The 18904-nt window shown below is 52.0% G+C and overlaps 2 protein-coding genes across 10 annotated transcripts in view; one reads left to right on the forward strand and one right to left on the reverse strand.

Moving 5' to 3' along the window:
* Positions 1 to 15737, reverse strand: LRRC40 (leucine rich repeat containing 40). Of its 7 annotated transcripts, none has more exons than XM_053950438.1 (17): positions 15141 to 15293; positions 13895 to 13966; positions 13510 to 13627; positions 12378 to 12559; positions 12071 to 12144; positions 11253 to 11382; positions 10783 to 10906; positions 10401 to 10543; positions 9697 to 9869; positions 8896 to 8986; positions 6650 to 6695; positions 5827 to 5935; positions 5210 to 5317; positions 4071 to 4181; positions 3266 to 3343; positions 2900 to 3085; positions 1 to 2255 (listed from the first exon to the last, which is right to left on the reverse strand). In XM_053950438.1, coding segments are annotated over exons 3-17 (1662 nt in total). In that variant the 5' UTR covers positions 13511 to 13627; positions 13895 to 13966; positions 15141 to 15293; the 3' UTR covers positions 1 to 2149. The 7 variants fall into 7 exon arrangements, with proteins under 7 accessions (XP_053806413.1, XP_053806411.1, XP_053806409.1 ...); XM_053950436.1 differs by having other exon boundaries at positions 13530 to 13627; positions 14990 to 15293; XM_053950434.1 differs by having other exon boundaries at positions 14990 to 15293.
* Positions 15433 to 18904, forward strand: part of SRSF11 (serine and arginine rich splicing factor 11) — a 16760-nt gene continuing 13288 nt past the window's right edge. For 2 of the 3 annotated variants that reach the window (XM_053950440.1, XM_053950442.1), the window contains exon 1: positions 15563 to 15808. In XM_053950440.1, coding sequence (XP_053806415.1) covers positions 15681 to 15808 — 128 coding nt within the window. In that variant the 5' untranslated portion in view covers positions 15563 to 15680. Of the gene's footprint in view, positions 15484 to 15562; positions 15809 to 18904 lie in introns of those variants that run through there. The other variant, XM_053950441.1, reaches the window with a different exon arrangement.

Raw genomic sequence — 18904 nt, forward strand, 5'->3', positions numbered from 1 at the left:
TACCCACCTTTTTCAGTATTTCCAAAAAAAAAAAAAAAAAAGTGTTTTGAATAACATTAAAAAGTCTCTTTATTGTATAAATAATAAAAACGTCACCTTATTGTAAGGCTTTTGGGTGGTGTTTTTTTTTGTTTTTTCCTGGCAGAAAGGAGGTTTCAGAGGGTGGGGAATGAGCCTGGAAAATTGGGTAACTCCCAACTGGGACTCCCCTGCTCCAGCTGCAGCCACTGGGAGACACCAAATATGGAAAGGGAGCGATGGAAATGGGGAAGAAAACTCAGGTTTGGCAGCTTTTGGGACAAATGGGGAAGAAAACTCAGGTTTGGCAGCTTTTGGGGTAAATGGGGAAGAAAACTCAGGTTTGGCAGCTTTTGGGGCAAATGGGGAAGAAAACTCAGGTTTGGCAGCTTTTGGGGCAAATGTGTGGAAGGACAAATGTATGGAGGATGAATGCACAAATGCACAAAGGACAAAATGTATGGAAACAGAGAGGGGCAGGGGTGAGGGCAGCAGCAGTTCCACCATCCAAGGAGCTCCAGGTGTCCCCTGCTGTCCCTGCACACTGACCCTGCCATCTGCTTCCCACAGGACAGGTCCTGCCCTTCCCATTCCCGCTCCCCCAAACCCTTTCCCAGCCAGGTCAGTGCCCCCCATTTCCTGCAGCCAGGACCAGGTTCTGGTCCCCTCCCTGGGGACACGGGGAGGTGCAGCTGGGCCTGAGCCCCCTGAGCCATCCCTGCTCCAGCTGGAAGACAATTCCCACACTTGGGGAGCTGAGGGGGAGCTCAGAGCGTTCTGTGTTCATCTGGACACGTTCAAAAGCTGGGAATTTTAGTGAGGAACTGTATAAAATCCTGCTGTGCTACAGAACCTCCAGGGCTGGGTCCATGAGAGACCCTGAGGGGCTGGAGCGTGGCCAGGGCAGGGAATGGAGCTGGGAAGGGGCTGGAGAATCCCTGAGGGAGCTGGGAAGGGGCTGGAGAATCCCTGAGGGAGCTGGGAAGGGGCTGGAGAATCCCTGAGGGAGCTGGGAAGGGGCTGGAGAATCCCTGAGGGAGCTGGGAAGGGGCTGGAGAATTCCTGAGGGAGCTGGGAAGGGGCTCAGCCTGGAGAAAAGGAGGCTCAGGGGGACCTTGTGGCTCTGCACAGCTCCTGCCAGGAGGGGACAGCCGGGGGTGTCGGGCTGGGAACAGGGAACAGGGACAGGAGGAGAGGGAACGGCCCCAGGCTGGGCCAGGGCAGGCTCAGGGTGGGCAGCAGCAGGAATTTCCCCATGGAAAGGGGGCTCAGGCACTGGAGGGTGGTGGAGCCTCACCCACACACTATTAGTATTAAAGGTACCACCTGCAGGACATTTGGAAGTGTGTCTGAACAAGAGAAGCCCTCAATGTTCCCATCCACAGAGCTCAGTTACAGCTTGAAGGACCCACAGCAGACATCCAAGGGGAACATTTATTGTCTCAGCACAGCACCAGCCCCATTTTCACTCAAGTGAGCCCTGCACAAACCTGGGGCATCTCTCACCCCCCCTCACAGCTCAAGCACTCAACCTCACTCACACCAGGAGACAGTTCAGGGGACAGCAGTGAAACAAGAGAAAACAGGAATACAAAACCCACCATGGTCCCTCCTGCCTTTGGCCCCGGTGCTTTGGAGGTGAGAACTCTCTCCAGAGCCCAGCTCAGCTGCAGGAAGCACCATGGCTATGCTGAAGGCAGCTTTCCTTGCTGTCCTTTATTACAAACAGTGTAAACAGAGTGGTGTGGGATGCTGAAATCCCTGCTGGAACATGCAGAGGGCAGGGAATGCTCCACAGCTGGGTTCTTAGCACTGGGCAGACTCCCAGCCAGGAGCAGAAGGATGGAAGCAGTGGAGCCCAGGGGTGCTGGTGGGACAGGGGGTACCTGGCTGCTCCTGTGGTGCTGGAATGTGGCTCTGCAGGTGTTCCAGCAGTGCAGCTGCACCCTTGGCCAGGCCAGGCTCAGGAGGGAATGGCCAGGGCTTAGGGCTGAGGAGGGAATGGCCAGGGCTCAGGAGGGAATACCCAGGGCTCAGGAGCAGTGCCCAGGCCCAGGGGCAGTGCCCAGGGCTCAGGAGGGAATACCCAGGGCTCAGGAGCAGTGCCCAGGCCCAGGGGCAGTGCCCAGGCTCAGGAGGGAATGCGGCTCCGCAGGTACTCCAGCAGGGCAGCCGTGCCCTTGGCCAGCATGGCGGCGCGGGGCGTGCGGAACGGGTTCCCTTCCAGCAGCAGGCTCCTGCAAACAGGGCTGAGTTACTGGGATAAATCTCCTTGTACCCACACACCCATCCACTGCGTGCAGATTTCTGAGGCCTTTGAAATTCCTGGGGAGTGCCCCTTCTGTGCTGCTGAAGGAGTTTGGGTTTCTGCCTCCCTCGTTCTCAGCGGCTGAGCTTTGAGACAGCCGAGTTTTAATTGATGCTGATAAATCAGTGGGGGTGTAGCACACACCCCACTCCTTCAGCCTCTGCCAGCAGGAGCGAGAAGAGAACTTCTGGAATATAGACACAGAATTCCAGAGTGGCTCAGGCCAGAAGGGAGCAGTGGGGCCAGCTGGTCCAACCTCCCTGCCCGACGGGAGGTGCACCAGCAGCGTGACTGGGAGCACAGGCAATGCCTCCCCCCAGGGCTCCTCCACGAGCTTCACACAACCCCCAGACCCTCAACATCAGCTCTAACTGATGAAACAACTCCCACAGTTCTCTGCAATATTGAGAAATTAGGGAAGAGATTATGGAAGAAATTGCTACAGATGGTCAGAGAGACCCTTTTTGGACAAACCAAACACCCTGCCAATGGGTGCTTCTTCCTCTGGCAAACACTCCCTGAAGGACTCAGACAGCAAATGTGTTTGTAAGCAGGCCCCCTGACCCCACACACCTGAGGTTCTCACAGTTGCCCAGCTCTGGGGGCACCTGGAGGAGGTCATTGTTCTGCAGGTCCAGCGTTCCCAGCTTGTCCAGCCCCTTCAGCTGCACGGGGTCGATGGATCCCACCTGGTTGTTGCTGAGCAGGATGGTCTCCAGGGCTGGGAGGTGATACAGGACACTGGGAAACACCTTAAATCTTCAGGAAGAGAAAGGAGGGATAGTCAGGAACAGGGCATTCAAAAGAGGAGTGCACTTCATGGGAGCTCCCAGCTCATTGAAGTGGCTCCTTGTTCTCACATCACAGGGAAATTGTGTCAAACTCAGCCCAGCTCTTTTTATCATTGTATTAAAAAAAAAAAACTGAAGAGTTGCTCACCTATTAAAAGCAAGATTTATTGTGTGCAGTCTTTTCAGTGCCTCCATTTCCTCAGGCAAGGCTGTCAGAACATTGTTTCTGTTATCAAACAAAGGAAAAACAACAAGCACTAAACTTAGTCAGGGCTCAGCTGTGAATTCCCAGAAAAGCCACAGAGTCAGGGGCCAGTTCACTGCCTCATAACAGGGGCAAGAGCATGCCATGGATTCTCATTTCTGCCAGGAGGACACTCAAAGCTTGTCCCCTGAAGATTCCCAAGTATTCCCAAGCAGCCACCAACTGCACACACCTGCCTGGAAATTTAGCTCCTTGTTCCCAGGAAAAAGCTTATCAAAGTGCCCAGACCCTGGAGCCAAAGTGAATCCATCAGGTCACTCCAAAGCTCCCCAAAATCAATGGATTGAGTTAATCCTGATCCAGGAGCATTTCTCAGGAATCAGAGGAGGCAAGGTGACAACAAGGAGCCATCTCTTGCCTCTCCTTCCAGCAGTGCAACAAGATGTGCACCTTCCCTGTCCTAATTCCCACGATTCTTTGGTGTGGTTTTCTTCAGGGGAGTTGTGGGAGTGTTTTGAAATAGAGGCAGGATCTCTCCTCCAGCAAGTCTCAGAAATGGTCCATTTCTTTTTGTGTCTTCTTTAAGCAAGGCCCAAATTTAGGCCACGTCCTATTCTGGCTCTGGCACGGAGGGATTTTGGGAGTGAGAGATGATTTCAGTGCTGCCATCCCACTGGAACAGATGGCTGCTTTAGGGAGGCAGGCAAAAGAAGCTCCCAGGCAAGGAAGTGCAACACACATCACCAACCTGAGATCCAAATGTGTCAACTTCTGGAGCAGGCACAGCTCCGAGGAGATGGAGGAGATTTTGTTGAAGCCCAGGCTGACATCACAAACTGAGTCTTTCAGCTCCACAAGCCTGAAGCACAAAAGGAACACCCTCTCACTGTGGAAGCTCGTGTTTGCTTTGGAAGTTATTAGAAAAGCTGGTTTATTCTTCAAATCAAGGACACATGTTTTTTTTCTGGAGGGATTTTGGGGAGACCATGCAATGTCACGTGTGAGAGCTGCTGCTCCTCCAGTCTTACATGTGGGGTAAGGCAAAGCTCAAATCATTTATTTGCAGTTACCAGATTGCATTTTCTCTCACAAACATTGCTACCAAAGCCTCCTCAGTAAATGCAGTTTCAGAGACTACAGCACAGGTGACATCACTGCCACCTCCTGCCCTGGAGATGTTTTAACACAGACTTCACCCACCTTCCTCTGCAGGCAAAAAACCTGACCAAAAATCCTATTTTTTCCCATCTTTTGTTTCTGCTCCCCTGTTGTGCTGCTACAACTCTGGAGGTACCTGCTGCTGCTTGCAGAAGGTTATTTATTGTACTAACATGCTTTGCTGTAAAGGTTTTCACAGCTCAAGAAGTTCTCTGTTGAACCCCTCAAACAGAATCTCTGGCTTAGCCCTGAAACAAGAGGCAATTAAATGAGGAAACTCTCCTGTCTCCTGCATGGAATGGAATTCTCAGGCAGCTGCACACTCCCCTACACCTATCCCAGGGAATTCAGCAGCCCCTCACACAGTGACACAGCATGTGATGCACAAGAAGCAGCTCCCAAAATTGAGTCTCTAGAAACCTTTTTTGTCCCTCTGGGATTGCACCTGCCCAAGCTGTCTGTGCCAGAGGCTCAGTGTTCAGCACACTTGGGAATAAACCGTCCTCAAAAACCACTGTGGATGATTTTTTTGGGGCTCCCAGAGACACGGCAACCTTCCTCCTGACACAGAGGGATTATTGGTTCCCAGCAGTGCCAGGGAAAGCTTTTCCTTGGCACAGCCCCACCTGCACACCTCCCCACAGTGGGATCTGTGTGCACCAACAGCTCAGGGGGAGAACAGCATGCTGGGGAGCAAATCCCAGCTGGGAATGGCCTTCCCAGCAGTACCTTGGGGGGATCTCCCTGAGCTGGTTCTTGCTGAAGTTCACGGTGGCCACAGGATTGGCGCCCACGGCATCGAACACGGCCTCGGGGATCTCGGCAGCCTGCTTGTCACTGGGACAGGAGTGACACCAGTTAACCACTGCCTGCTCATCAACAGCACTTCCACCTTCTTCTAGAGAAGATGAAGAGCAGAACACAGGGAACAGCTGCAGAAAACCCCCAGCGCTGCCCCATGCCCACCATGTCACCAAACAGGATTTTTTTCCCCTTTCCCAACCCTTCCAGGTCCATTTAAGGAATAACTGAGCAGGCACTCCCCTGCCACAAGATGTTGTGGGACCTAGTGAAAATCATAAAGAGCTTCAAAGGTACTAAAAGCACCTGCTGGGATTCAGCACTTCATTGAGTTACTGCAGAATATGTGATAATACAAAAAAATAATTCAAACCCCACAATCTAAATCTGCCCATTCCCAAGCACAGGGATTAAAGGGGAAAATGCCCACGTGCAGCAGGGTTTGTGGACAGCTTGGTGTGTAATGAAGGTGGGGAAAAAAACCCACAAGCATAGAATAGGACAGTGTTCTAACAGCTTCAGGAATGGGCAATATTCCCAAATACCTGTATTCCAGTAATTTCAGTGTGGTTATGGCGTGGATGTTGACCTTGGACTGGCTGGGAAGAGTCATGGCTGTCACAGGAGGATCTTCATTGGGGCCAGGTCCATCATCTGGGGACACCAGAGGGGTGCAGGGACACAGCTGAGCTGCTCTGAGTGGCCCCAGGCAGCTGCCACCACCCCCCTCTAATCCTGCTCTACCGTGGCTCAACTCAAGATCACCCAACTCAGATTATTTCAATCATTTCCTAAAAAAAGGTTTTTTACCATCTTGGATTTGGGGGTTCTTTTAGGGTGAAGGAGGGGAGAAGGGTTGACCTGGACTTTGCCAAGCAGGGGAGGGAGCACTGGAGATGTGATTCTGTGAGGCTCTGCTCCGTGGGGTAGGGAGCTGCAAACTACAAAAAACAGGGAATTCTGACTGGAAATTATGGCCTAGAGCAGCTTTATCCACACTGGCACATCTGACCACAATTTCAGTTAAAACATTAATATTTACAAACCCTCCTCTATGAAGTTCCTTCTGATTACTCCCCACAATCCACAAGAAAAAGTTCCTGCACGCCTGAAATGGGAATTCCCACCCAGCTGAGCAGGCTGAGTCTGGGTTTGTAAAGGATAATCTTCAATTCAGAATGTTTATTATTCAGTATTAGCTCATAGGATAAGAAACTGAAATATCACAGCAAACTGTTGAGTAAAGGAAATTACTACTGCAGGATAACTGGGGGGACCTGGATTTAAACAACCATCTTCCCTAAATTCTATTTTGCTTTAATTTCTGAGAATATTCTCTTTTAAATGAAGTGGAATAAAGCAACATACCTTGGATTTTGCTTCTCAGATATTTCAGCAGCTCCTGGGTGCCTTTCTTTAAAAAAGAAACAAACCCCAAGTCACTCAGCAGTATTTGTGCAGCTGGGGGGACAATGCCGAGGGACAATGCCAGCACACAGGTGAAGCCCACAGCACTCCTGACTAAGAATCCCACTGAAAATCCCACAGCAGCTTGGGAACTTGCTTAGTTATCATTTTATTTATTCCAGCTGAAAATCTCTGATCCTGCATCACAGCCTCAGGCTGCACTCCTGTAGCTCCTTATGTGAAGATTTTTGCCACTTCCAAGAGCAAGTTAAAAAGTTGCAATTAACTTAATTTTCCCTTTATAAAGCTCCAGCACAATTTGCTGTGGAGAACAATTACAGTGAAGCTATTGCTCATTGTTCTGCTATTTTATTATGGCCCAAATCATAAACTCTGGGAAAATCATGGCAGTTTGCATCATTTGCAGGGATTTTTAACAGCTCCAAAGATTTCCCTCAGTGCTCTCACAGCAACTGCCAGTGGTCAGACACAGCTGCCACCTGCACAAACCTGTGGGTAGTGAAGCCCAATCTCCTCTGCACTGTTTGTTTTAGGGGAAAGGCAGGTTTGGGGGATGATTTTACAGGTTTCAGAAGCAGGGATTGACCTGAAGTCCAGGATGTGAATGAACATTTCTCGCTCCAGCTGACACAGCCTAGGAGACTGGATGAACACAGAGGGATAAAGGGAATGTGGATGTTGGAAAAGGAGGGAATTGCCACAAGGAGACAGGGAAGGAGAGTGGGGCTGTGCTGAGCATGGCATGGGAAGCCAACAGGGAACAGGCTGGGAAGTTGTGAGGGAAAGGTGAAGGTCAAACTGAAATCTTAGTAACAGATGTGTGGGAAGGAAAGCAGAGAGCAGGGTAAAGCTCCAGAGCCAAGTAATGGCATGGGAGTTAACAAAAAAAGATCAGGATTTACCAGAAATCAACTGGAAATTCATCAAGAGCCAGGAATGGGGTTGGGACTGGAATGAGAGGCCTGAGGAAGAGAAGGTGAGCTGGGCAGGGCTGGAGAAGGGAAGAGAAGAACCTGCTGCTCCTCTACACTCACCCCAGTCCTTTATCTCACTATCCACCTGCTCCAAGCAGTGCCTGGGGAGCCCTAAAGCTCCTCCACCAATTGCTCCTCTAAATCAAGTGGAAAAAATCCAGCCAGGCAGAGAAAATCGCAGCCACATGAATTTACAGCGCTGGTGATGGATCCAGGCAGCACAAACAGAGCGTGGCCTGACGGGCTCCTCGTGCCTGGCCTTTGCTCCAGGTGGGAAACACAGCCCAGGAGTGACAACTGCAGCTGAAGCAGCAAATCCTCAGTAATCCAGGGAACAGCAGAACTCCAGCATTCCTGACTCAGACTCCTTTCCAGGAGCACTTTGGACAAGTGCTCATTAACTCAGGGCACACTCTGCTCCCTCAGCCAGGCACACGAGGGTTTCCCTCTCCTGGCAGATGTTACAGATTTCATTGCAACACAGACTTGTCAGCTCTGCTTATTTTTGGAGCATCCCAGTGCTTTGGGAACATTGATTTTACAACCCTGGCAAAGGCACAGAAGTAGGAATGTACAGCACCACTGAGGAGAGTGGGCCTGCCAGGGAAAAAAAATCACAGGGAATTGGCAGCAGGAGTGGTGCCCAGGCTCCAGCCTCCCTGCTGCCCTAAGGACCCCTTTTCCTGGGAACAACTCACACCCTCTCCTTGCTGCCTCCCTACAAGAGAACAGAGCATTGAATCCTGGATCCTTCACTAAGACAAGACCTTAAAGCCCATCCCACTCCACCCCTGCCATGGCAGGGACACCTCCCACTGTCCCAGGCTGTTCCAAGCCTCATCCAGCCTGGCCTTGGACATTCCAGGGATCCAGGGGCAGCCCCAGCTGCTCTGGGCACCCTGTGCCAGGGCCTGCCCACCCTGCCAGGGAACAATTCCTAATTCCCAGTATCCCATCCATCCCTGCCCCTTGTCCTGTCCCTCCATCCCTGACCAAAGTCTCTCTCCATCTTTCCTGCAGCTCCTTCAGGCCCTGCAAGGCCACACTGAGCTCACCCCAAAGCTTCTCCTCTCCAGGTGAACAATCCCAGCTGTGCCAGCCTTTCCTCCCAGCAGAGCTGCTCCATCCTGGTGCCTCCTCTGGACCCTTTCCAGCAGCTCCAGGTCCTTCCTGTGCAGATGCCCACACACACAACCAAACCCCAGTGCTCACCTGCAGCAGGTCTCTCCGAATGGTTCTCAAAGGATTTCCCTCCAGGGCCAGGAATTTCAGCTGAGGGAGGTTCCCCAGGGTGTAAGGCAACCTGCAGAGGGGAACAACTGATTGACTCCAAAGCAGCTCCAAAACAACTGCTGAAGAGTGTGCAGTGGCTGGTCAGAGGGGAACCTGAAGCTCAGGTTCAAAAGAAAAGATGCAGGATCCCAGATAAATTAAAGTCGGAAAAGTTCTCCCAGACCACCAAGTCAAGCTGTGCCCAATCCCCACCTTGTCCCCAGCCCAGAGCTGTGAGTGACACCTCCAGCCCTTCCTTGGACACCTCCAGGCATGGGGACTCCAAACCTCCCTGGGCAGTTCCAATCCCTTTCCATTGGGAAATTCCTGCTGCTGCCCGCCCTGAGCCTGCCCTGGCCCAGCCTGGGGCCGTTCCCTCTCCTCCTGTCCCTGTTCCCTGGAGCAGAGCCCGACCCCCCCGGCTGTCCCCTCCTGGCAGGAGCTGTGCAGAGCCACAAGGTCCCCCCTGAGCCTCCTTTTCTCCAGGCTGAGCCCCTTCCCAGCTCCCTCAGGGATTCTCCAGCCCCTTCCCAGCTCCCCCAGCCTCTCCTGGGGCTCCAGACCCTTCCCAGCTCCCTCAGCTGCTCCTCACAGCACTCCCAAGTCACACCTAAGCCACAGGCAGAACACAGAACATTTCACAAGTCCCAGCAACCCCACAACACACAGAGGGCTCCTTCATCTCCTGACTGAGTCATTCCTGCTGCCACCACCCAGCCCCAGCCCAGGTGCCACTATTACCTACTGATGTCATTGTTGGCCAGGTCGAGTCTCTCCAGCTTCTGCAGCACCGTGATCTCCTCGGGCACTGCCTTGATCTTGTTGTCCCTGAGCTCCAGCACACACAGGGAGCTCAGCTGTTTCAGATTCTCTGCATTCAGGATTTCAATCTGATTCTCCCCAGCGTGTAATTCCTATAGGAACAAAGAGCACCACAACCGTGGTAAAATTACTTCATGATTTATCTCCTAAACAGTGACATCAGCAGTCATCAGTGTGATGATGTGGAGAATATGGACATCTCGATTCCCTTTCATCTGCCTACAAACTACCTGGATATAAATGGATTATGTTAAGAGGAAAAACAGTGTATTTACTCTGTAGTTACGAAGAAAAAATGATAATGGAAAAAGTGAATTTATCCAGAAAAAGTCCCCAGAGATAAAAAATAACTGTTGCAGGCAATAATAGATCCAGCTTTCAGTCATTCCTCTCCTAAACACTTTTTATTTTCCACACCTGGAAAGTCCTGCAAACTCATCTTTCAAAAGGTTGAATAATGAGGGCAGGAAGAGAAGTTGCACGTTAAACAGAGTTCTAAACACAGAGCTGTCATCTGGTTTTGATCACAGCACCTCAAAAAAAAGCTGGTGTTTAAAGTAACTGTCCTTATTTCAAAGTTTACAGCAAATGCACTTCCAGCAGAGCAGCCATTCCAAGCTCACCTTCAGTAACTTGCAGGAGGGGAGCTCTGGCAAGGAACGCAGTTTGTTCTTCCTCAGGTAAAGCTGCTCCAGGGATGCCATGGTTGCTAATTTAGGAGGTACCGTTTCCAGGTAGTTTTTGGTACAATCCAGTTGCCTCAAGCCTGTGGAAATCGATGTCCAGTGGCAAACAGAAAGAGAAGATAATAGCATCGTTGTCCTGGGGTTTAATTTAAAATAAACACAACAACACTCTGCCGAACAGATTCTAGAAGTAGTAACTCTGATTTCCTTGAGGAAACAGTAACCCTTAAGGATCTATTTTAAAATCCTGCTCTGTATTGCTGAACATAAGCACAGCACTGGCTGTTTGCCACTTAATAACCCGAGGAAAGTGATTTACTTTTCATGGCACTGAGATCTGCAGGCAGCTCCTTGAGCTGGTTACAGGCCAGGTTGAGCCGCACCAAGTTCACCAGCAGAGCAAAACTGGTGGGGATGGCTGTGAGCTGGTTGTTGGACACATCCTGCACATGGAAACAGAGAGAGAGACATGAGAGGTGTCTGAAACATCCCAGGAGCGCTGCTAGTGCAAAGTTAATTAGTGGCAGAGCAGTAAAATTAGATGGCTGACAACTGGCACAAGTGTGAGAGAAGAAACAACTCCCCCAGGACTGACAGATCACCGGGGATTTCAGCTTTCCCAAAATATGTCAAACCGAGAACAAACTAAAAACAAACCCCACCATGCAGTAACTGACATTAGGACAGCCACTGGAATATTCACCAAGCTCTGCCACTGAATCCCAGGGATTTTCAACGAGCAGATAAACCCTTTCCAAACACAGAAACAGGTCTGAAGCCATGCTTTACCAGCTCCTCCAAGCTGAGGAGCTGCCCCAGGCCCTCGGGCAGCTGGCTCAGCTCGTTGTGCTGCACCAGGAGGCTCCTCAGACGGGGCAGCTGCAGCAGCTCCTCGGGAAGGCTCCTCAGTTTGTTGTGGCTGGGGTGGAAACATGGAACACAAAGGGGAAGGAAAAACACTCAGGAGTTTTTAGGAATGTAACTGCACACAGAACATTTGTGTGCCACAGCCTGCTGGTCAGGACACCACCGCCTCTAAGGAAAACCTGGCTCCTGGGAACAATTGATTATCTTTATTTATTTGCTCAAGAACACTTTTAATCCTACTCTGAATTTACAACATTCCAGATGGATCCCAGTTTTTTTTGTTTATGTACTTCACACACGCAGGGGTAGCATAACCTCTCCTTGTGCACAAATTTACAAAATTACCCCAGTAAACAGAACATCCTGAACCTTCCAGCACAAACAAGATCTACACAGTTATTTACACTGCGCATTATTCATGACTGGAAATGTTTTATCCTCAGAACGGCCAGACTGAAGCAAATAAATGCAAATAAATATTTTGTGTATCATTATTTAGAATATCACTGTTTGCACCTTCCAAGCAATTGTGACTTTGAATATCAGTGAAAACAATTTCTAGAAACCCAAGGCCACCAGTCTTGATCCAAAATGGATAACATATATAATATATAATAACACTCTACAGTGAGTAATCTGGAATTAACTTTTTGAAAGAAAGGTTGCTATCCTGCAATCTCTCACACACACCTGAAAGTCACGGCAGCATTTCTCACGTTTGTTCTGTAACATGGCCTTACCTGACATCGAGTTTCTGGAGATTTTCAAGTTGCCCTAGAGCAGAAGGAAGTGATGTCAGCTGATTGTCATGCACCTGGAAGAGAGAGGTTTTAGGACAGTTACGAATTTGTACCTTGGAGGGGCTTTTTTCAGGCCTCCCCAATACATCCCATCTCTCCCTGCCCTCTGGCAGTGGGAAGCCATTCCCCCTTGTCCTGCCACTCCAGGCCCCTGTGAAATGAATACACCGGGGAAATGGAAAACAAAGATCCAGGACAACGTTTCCCCATGTCCTGCAGGGAAGCACCAAGGGATCCCTGTACTCACGTCCAGCATGGTGAGGGCAGGCAGCAGCTGCACATCCTCCGAGAGGCTCTGCAGCTTGTTGGAGGCCAGGATCAGCTTGGTCAGGTCCGTCTGCTCCCACCAGCGATCGGCAGCTCCGAAGGACAGGTTCTGCTGGGCCTCCTCCGGCGTGTCCAGGTTGATCCTCCACACGTGCTCGGGCACTGCAGCACAAACACAGCCGTCAGCTGAACCCCGCAGGTGTATGTTCCAAGACTGCACTGTCAGAGGGCTTTTTGTGTGTAAAATCACGGAGCGGGCTGGGCTGGAAGGGACCTTAATGACCATCTAGTTCCAACCCTTCTGCCTGGGGGGGGTGACGTATATAGAGATAGATAAATATATATGGGTGCATACGGGCATATACATATATACGGGCGTGTATATACATAAAAACATACACAATATACATAAATATATATACACATGCGCACACATATATATAAAATACACACATCCCCATAGTCACTCTCCAGTCCATTGTGTTCTAGAGACACTTCTGCAGAGCTATCAACCCCAGGCCGACGGGAACACGCCACAAACAGACAGCAGCGAGCAGATGGCGCTGCCCGGGAGCCGCTCCCGCCCCGCCCGCAGCCCCGCGGGGTCCCGGGGGCTCCCCGGCAGCAGCCCCGGCGAGCCGCGGGGGCAGGAGGGCCCCGCGGGCCGGCTGGGCTCACGCACCCTCGGTGAGGCCGCGTCCCGCCAGGTTGAGCTGCCCGCTGCGCCGCGCCAACCGCAGCAGCCCCTGCGGCACCGCCGGCGCCGGCTCGGCCGCCCGCCCGAACCCCGGCCCCGCACCGCCACCGCCCGCCCGCGCCCGCCGAGCCGCCGCCATCGCCTCACAGCCCGAGCGGGGCCGGGCCCGAGCAGCCGCCGGAGCAGGGGCCGGTGCCGCCCGCAGCCGGAGCCGCCCGCCCGCCCGCCTCGCAGGCGGGGCCCCGCGGGCGGAGCTGGCCCAGCCCCGGCGCCGCCATTTCCCGCCCCGCGGTGCCGAAATGGAGCCCCGGAACGCGCCGAGGGTGCCGGGCTGAGCCCGGAGCGCGCTGCTCGGGGTGTCGGACGCGGACACGACGGCGCTTTCACATCAGTTTATTGGTTTTGCTTCCCCCACTTAGCCCTGTGCGCAGCTACTCTGCAGCCTCCGGGGGGGCTGGGCTCGATGATCTCCAGGGTCTGTTCCAACATCAGCGGAATCTCACGGTGCGTTTGGCTTGGGAGGGATCCCGTGGCTGGGGTGGAATGAGAGGATATTCAAAGTCACAATTGCTTGGAAGGTGCAAACAGTGATGTTCTGACAAAATATTCCACACCTCCCACACACTGTCCCAGGCTGCTCCCAGCCCCAGTGTCCAGCCTGGCCTTGGACACTTGCAGGGATCCAGGGGCAGCCACAGCTGCTCTGTGCCAGGACTTCCCCAGCCTCCCAGGGAAGGATTTCCCCCCAATATCCCATCTAAACCAGCACATGGAACCAGCCCCGTGCCTGCAGATCGCACCAGCAGCTCCCAGTGAGAGGAAAATGCCGGATAAGGAACGTGGTCCCGTGTAGGACTGCAGCTCTCTTCACTCTGAAACAGCACATCTGTGTTTCAAACACTCCCCTCTTTGAAAAATGCTTCTACGAGTAGTTCCATTGGAATGAAAAGTAATTCGTGAAGGTTTAAGTACATTAGTCAAGTGTGTAATTCGGGAAACTCACTCCAGGCACTTGCTCTTCACTAAGGATATTGGCCTCATTAGTTTTTTACCAGCGTTCTTTAACCCCCCCCGCCTTTATTTTTATTTCTCCTCTCTCAGTGGAGGCAGAAACACACAGAAAACACTGGATATTTCAGCTGATTTTTTTTTTTCAACGGTGGTGCTTAAAAATGGGTTTTAAGGACTTCAGAGGGTGAGTGCTCCGTGCCTCAGGGCCCCTGGTTACAAACACTGTGTCACTTTCATCCCATTCCATTTCAATGCTGTTGGATAACTTAGTTCCACATGGAACATTGCTGACAAATCCAAATCTGGAATTTAAATAAGCTTTTTGGCAACTCAGTACAAGATACGGTATCTGTGACATTTCATAAGTGGAAACATGGTATCTGCTAAGGGATAGTGAGTGTCTCCTTGCTTTATGAATCAGATGTGGTAGAATTTCAGCTTGATTAATAAATAAGGCTTGTTTTATTTACATTCGGTGACATTTATGGGAAATGCATTAACATAAAGCAACAAACTCATCAGGAAATGGTGTGATTTGTACTATGTAAACCGCAAATACCTATTTTTCTCCTCTCTAACATTAATGAGAAATTCCCAACCCAACATTTTACTGCTTGTGATGCCTTTTCTGGGGCTACCTGAAAACAGAGGCCAGACAGAGTTAAGGGAGTAAAAAGCTGTTATATTATTGAAAGACTTTCAGGTACATTTGGGGCATTTTGGCAGATGAAGCCCTTCTAGGGGCTACACCCCAAAAATGGGTGATGGGTCATGGGTTTTCATACTTTGTTATCAGTTTGGTGCATTTGCATACTGGGGTTAATCTCCCAATTACAGCTTCAGCTAATGAAGTCATTGACCCCAAGTTTGCTCCCCCAACTCACTTTTGTTTCAAATACACATAACATTTCCATCTCTGGGGCCTGAGGCAGTGAGGAGTCCTTGACTGCCAGGCCTGGAGAGGAATTGCTGTGTCTGCCCCAAACGGGACAGCAGCAGCAGCTCACACTGAGTGTGGAGTTCAGAGTTACGCACTAAAGAGCGGCCGGATCACAAATACGCGGAAAGCACAAAAGCCAGGATCCTAAGGCATCACTGGGACGGTGTATTTTGTGACACTTTGCTCTGCGAAACCATGAGGGACGAGGAGGCAACAGCGGCCCCTCAGAGCCCCCTCAGGTTTCCCGCGCGCGGGGCTGTGGGGGGGGGGGGGGGGGGGGGGGGGGGGGGGCGGGAGCGCGCCCCGTCCGCGCGCGCGCGCGCGCGCGCGCGCGGGCCTCCCCTTCCCCGCGCGCGTCCGGCGGCGCGGCGCATGCGCGGGGCCGCGCGCGCAGGCGCGGCGCGGTGCACTGTGGGATACTGCGGCCCGGGCAGGCTGGTGAGGCGGCGCGCGCGGGGCCGGGCCGGGCCGGGGGCGGCGGGCCGGGGGGAACGAACCGGGCCGGAGGGGAGCGAACCGGGCCGGGGGGAACGAACCGGGCCGGGGGCGGCCAGCCACAGCGCCCTGCCCGCGCCTCACCCGCTCCCCGCCCCCGCTGTGTCTGCTGCAGCACCGGCGGAGCGGGCGGCGGCGCGATGGCCTCCAGCAGCGGCACCGACGTGATCCAGGTCACCAACGTCTCGCCCAGCGCCAGCTCGGAGCAGATGCGGACCCTCTTCGGCTTCCTGGGCAAGATCGAGGAGCTGCGCCTCTTCCCCCCCGAGTGAGTGCGGGCCCGGCCCGGCCTCGCCGCCTCCCCCTCCGTCCCTCCCCCCCCCCGCGCCCTGCCCGCGGCCCGGCGCCGCCTCCTGCCCGCCCCCGCGGCGGCTCCGGGCCCGGGCCGCCTCCGCTCCCGGGGATCGCTCCCGGCGATCGCTCCCGGCCCGGGCCGCCTCCGCTCCCGGGGATCGCTCCCGGCCCGGGCCGCCCCCGCTCCCGGCGATCGCTCCCGGCCCGGGCCGCCTCCGCTCCCGGGGATCGCTCCCGGCGATCGCTCCCGGCCCGGGCCGCCTCCGCTCCCGGGGATCGCTCCCGGCCCGGGCCGCCTCCGCTCCCGGGGATCGCTCCCGGCCCGGGCCGCCCCCGCTCCCGGGGATCGCTCCCGGCCCGGGCCGCCCCCGCTCCCGGCGATCGCTCCCGGGGATCGCTCCCGGTCCGGGCCGCCCCCGCTCCCGGGGATCGCTCCCGGCCCGGACCACCCCCGCTCCCGGGGATCGCTCCCGGGGGGCTGCGGGGGCGGCTGTCGCCGCGCACCCCGAGAGTCGGTGTTCCCCGCTCGGTCACGGGACTGCGGGGATTAGTGCGGGGCGTGGAGCGACACGTGCGGCTCCGGTGAAGTCCACGTTTGTCTCCAGGAGTTGTTTGCCCGGGGTTGTGCCCGCTGAGCCTCCGCACCACCAGAACTTCTAGATGTAGCTAAATGCGTTTTGTTACAAAGAAATTTTTGCCAGAAGAGCAGCTTACCCCCAGTCTACAAAAAATACACTTCTAATATTAGTGTTCCTTGCAAACAAATCCATGCTGAGCAGAGAGGAGACCGCTAACAATTGCACTTTCGTCAGTTGCATATCTTGCAAGGAGCTCTGTGCAAATTAAAACAAATAATGCACATTTCAAGTGTGTATATATACACACTGGAAAGAAAGTTTCAGGTACCCCGGCAATTTACAAATAGCCACAAACAAAATAAAATAAATGAGGCAGTTTTTATATCTTCACTTGCAGTTAAGTTCTGATGAACATAAATAGTGCTTTCAGAATCCTTTCTGATGCAATATAAAACCTGGGTGTTAGCAGTGCTGGTGGTTTCAGTTCGATTGATTTACAGACCCTGGTGACATTATATGTTGGTGTTTTGCATATTTATTATGTAAGTTAAAGGTTTTCTTTCTGCCACGTTGAAGATTAATCAAACAATCAATTATTTGTAATTACCCAAAATTACTTGTTTTTTTTTTATTTTAGGGGAAAAAACTATAGCAGAGCATTTGTTTTTCCTCATGGAGGCTTCCATTCCTGCTAGCACAAACCAAAGCAGTTCCAGAGGGAGTTTCCTTGTTCCCAGCTGGGGTAACTGACATGGCAGGAGCTCACCTGTGGCAGGTGCAGTCCTTTCCTGGCCTGCTCTGTGTTTGAACCCTTGGGGTCACTTTTCAGGAGCTTGTTAGAGGTGATTTGTGTCTCTGAAACTTTGTAGCTTTAGCTACACATTAACGAATCTGTTCAGGGATTGCTGCAGTGCCTTGGTGTCCTTTCCCTTGTGTGAGGAGCTCAGCCCCAGGGGGTTTTCCCTGGGCTGGTGGCAATCTGCTCTGGGTCACTTCGGGGCCCCCACCCACTTCACCCCAAAGAGAGGGACATTTTCTAATAGTGCCACCTTCTTTTTCTGCTCCTTCTCCCTCAGATTCCAGCTCCTGACTTTTCCCTTCCCATGGTGCCTATCCATTTTTGGAGGGGAATGGGATATAAATCATAATCTGTGAATTCTCCCCAAAATCTGGATTCCTTTCTGACTCCTGCTGGGATTCTCCCTTGCCTGTAGTATTTGAGGAACCAGTTCCATTTCCTTTGCTCCACCTCCTTGTTTGATCTGTGTCACTCTGACTCTGCTGTAGAACTTCCTTATTCTCCTGCTCTTCAGATCATGTGTAACTTCCTGAGCCTCTCTCAATTCCTGGTTTTCCTTCTCTCCCCTCATCCACCTCCTTTTCCCAGTTTATTTAATCCCCTGCTTCCCATTTTATTGTACTCCTCAGCTGCATCTTTAATGCACAACCAACTTTGGGACTTCTTCCAATTCTCCTCCTCCTCCTGCTTTTCCCCGACTCTGTTTCCTGGTTCTCATCTTTATTATATTCCATAAAACTCCATCCAAACTGGAAAGTGGAGGGAGTGGATGTCTGAGTTTCCTGTATTGCAGCCCCAGGAAATCCTTGTGTGTCCCAGCATTCCAGTGGCTGAGAGACAATTCCTGAATGCTTCAGTCTTGGGTGAATTAGAATAATGATGGATGGTGGCTTTTTTGGGGAGCTGTTGAGAACATCCAGTTCTTGTTGAATTTCACCCAGCTTGGATTTGAGAGTGAGTGGAAATGCCATTTCTAAAAGTGCAATACACAGATGTAAATTAAATGTCAGGCTGCAGAAGGATTGCCTAACACATTTTCAGTTGTTTTTTTTTGGTTCATTATTTTGGGAGAAAGCTCAGCTACCCCAGAGCATTCCCAGTGACACTCCTGGCTGTAAACAGGATCTGCTGAAGAGTCAATAGGATCTGCTCTGGTTCACATTCCTTTGTTATCACTGGCATTTTAAAAATGCCTCAAAATACTGGGCTGCATTTCTGTAATGAATTGTGTAATTTTTATGCAGTTTAGTTCAGGAGTTCCTTCAGCTCTGCCATCAACCCTTGATTTGCTTTCCTTTACAATTTTACTGTGATTTTGTTAAACACCTTCTACTAACGCTTCTTTGGGTTCATGTTATTATTATTTATTATTAATTATTACTTATAGACTAAAAAAGGCAAGCTGCTGTGGATTCCTGGGCACAAAAGAGCCAACAGATTCAATTTTTTTTTCTCCCATTTATCACTGCAGTTATTTCCCAATTTATTCAGTCTGCAAGCTGTGTGAGCAAGTGGCTGTTTCTAATTTTAATGTTTCAGAAGCTGCAATGTGCTGGCTCCAATTTAGTTTTCCACACCAGGTGAAATGTAAGGTTATTGAAGTGTGGTCTGACAGACACTGGGGGCAGTTGTGTGTGGTGGGCCCAGTGGGGCTGAAGGTGAAGGAGCTTTTGGCATTTGCAGTGCCCAAAAT

This window comes from Vidua chalybeata, chromosome 9 (assembly GCF_026979565.1).
Source record: "Vidua chalybeata isolate OUT-0048 chromosome 9, bVidCha1 merged haplotype, whole genome shotgun sequence".
NCBI classification, from domain to species: Eukaryota; Metazoa; Chordata; class Aves; order Passeriformes; family Viduidae; genus Vidua; species Vidua chalybeata.

Bases quoted from the DNA above. Each gene is read 5' to 3' on its own strand.
- LRRC40 (XM_053950432.1), bottom strand. From the start codon at position 13,233: ATGGCGGCGGCTCGGCGGGCGCGGGCGGGCGGTGGCGGTGCGGGGCCG. The intron at 9,870-10,400 runs GTGAGCTTGGAA...TTGTTCCTATAG, and splicing joins CCTCCTGCAAGTTACTGAAG to GAATTACACGCTGGGGAGAA. The intron at 5,318-5,826 runs GTATTTGGGAAT...CTCCTGTCCCAG, and splicing joins CTGAAATTACTGGAATACAG to TGACAAGCAGGCTGCCGAGA.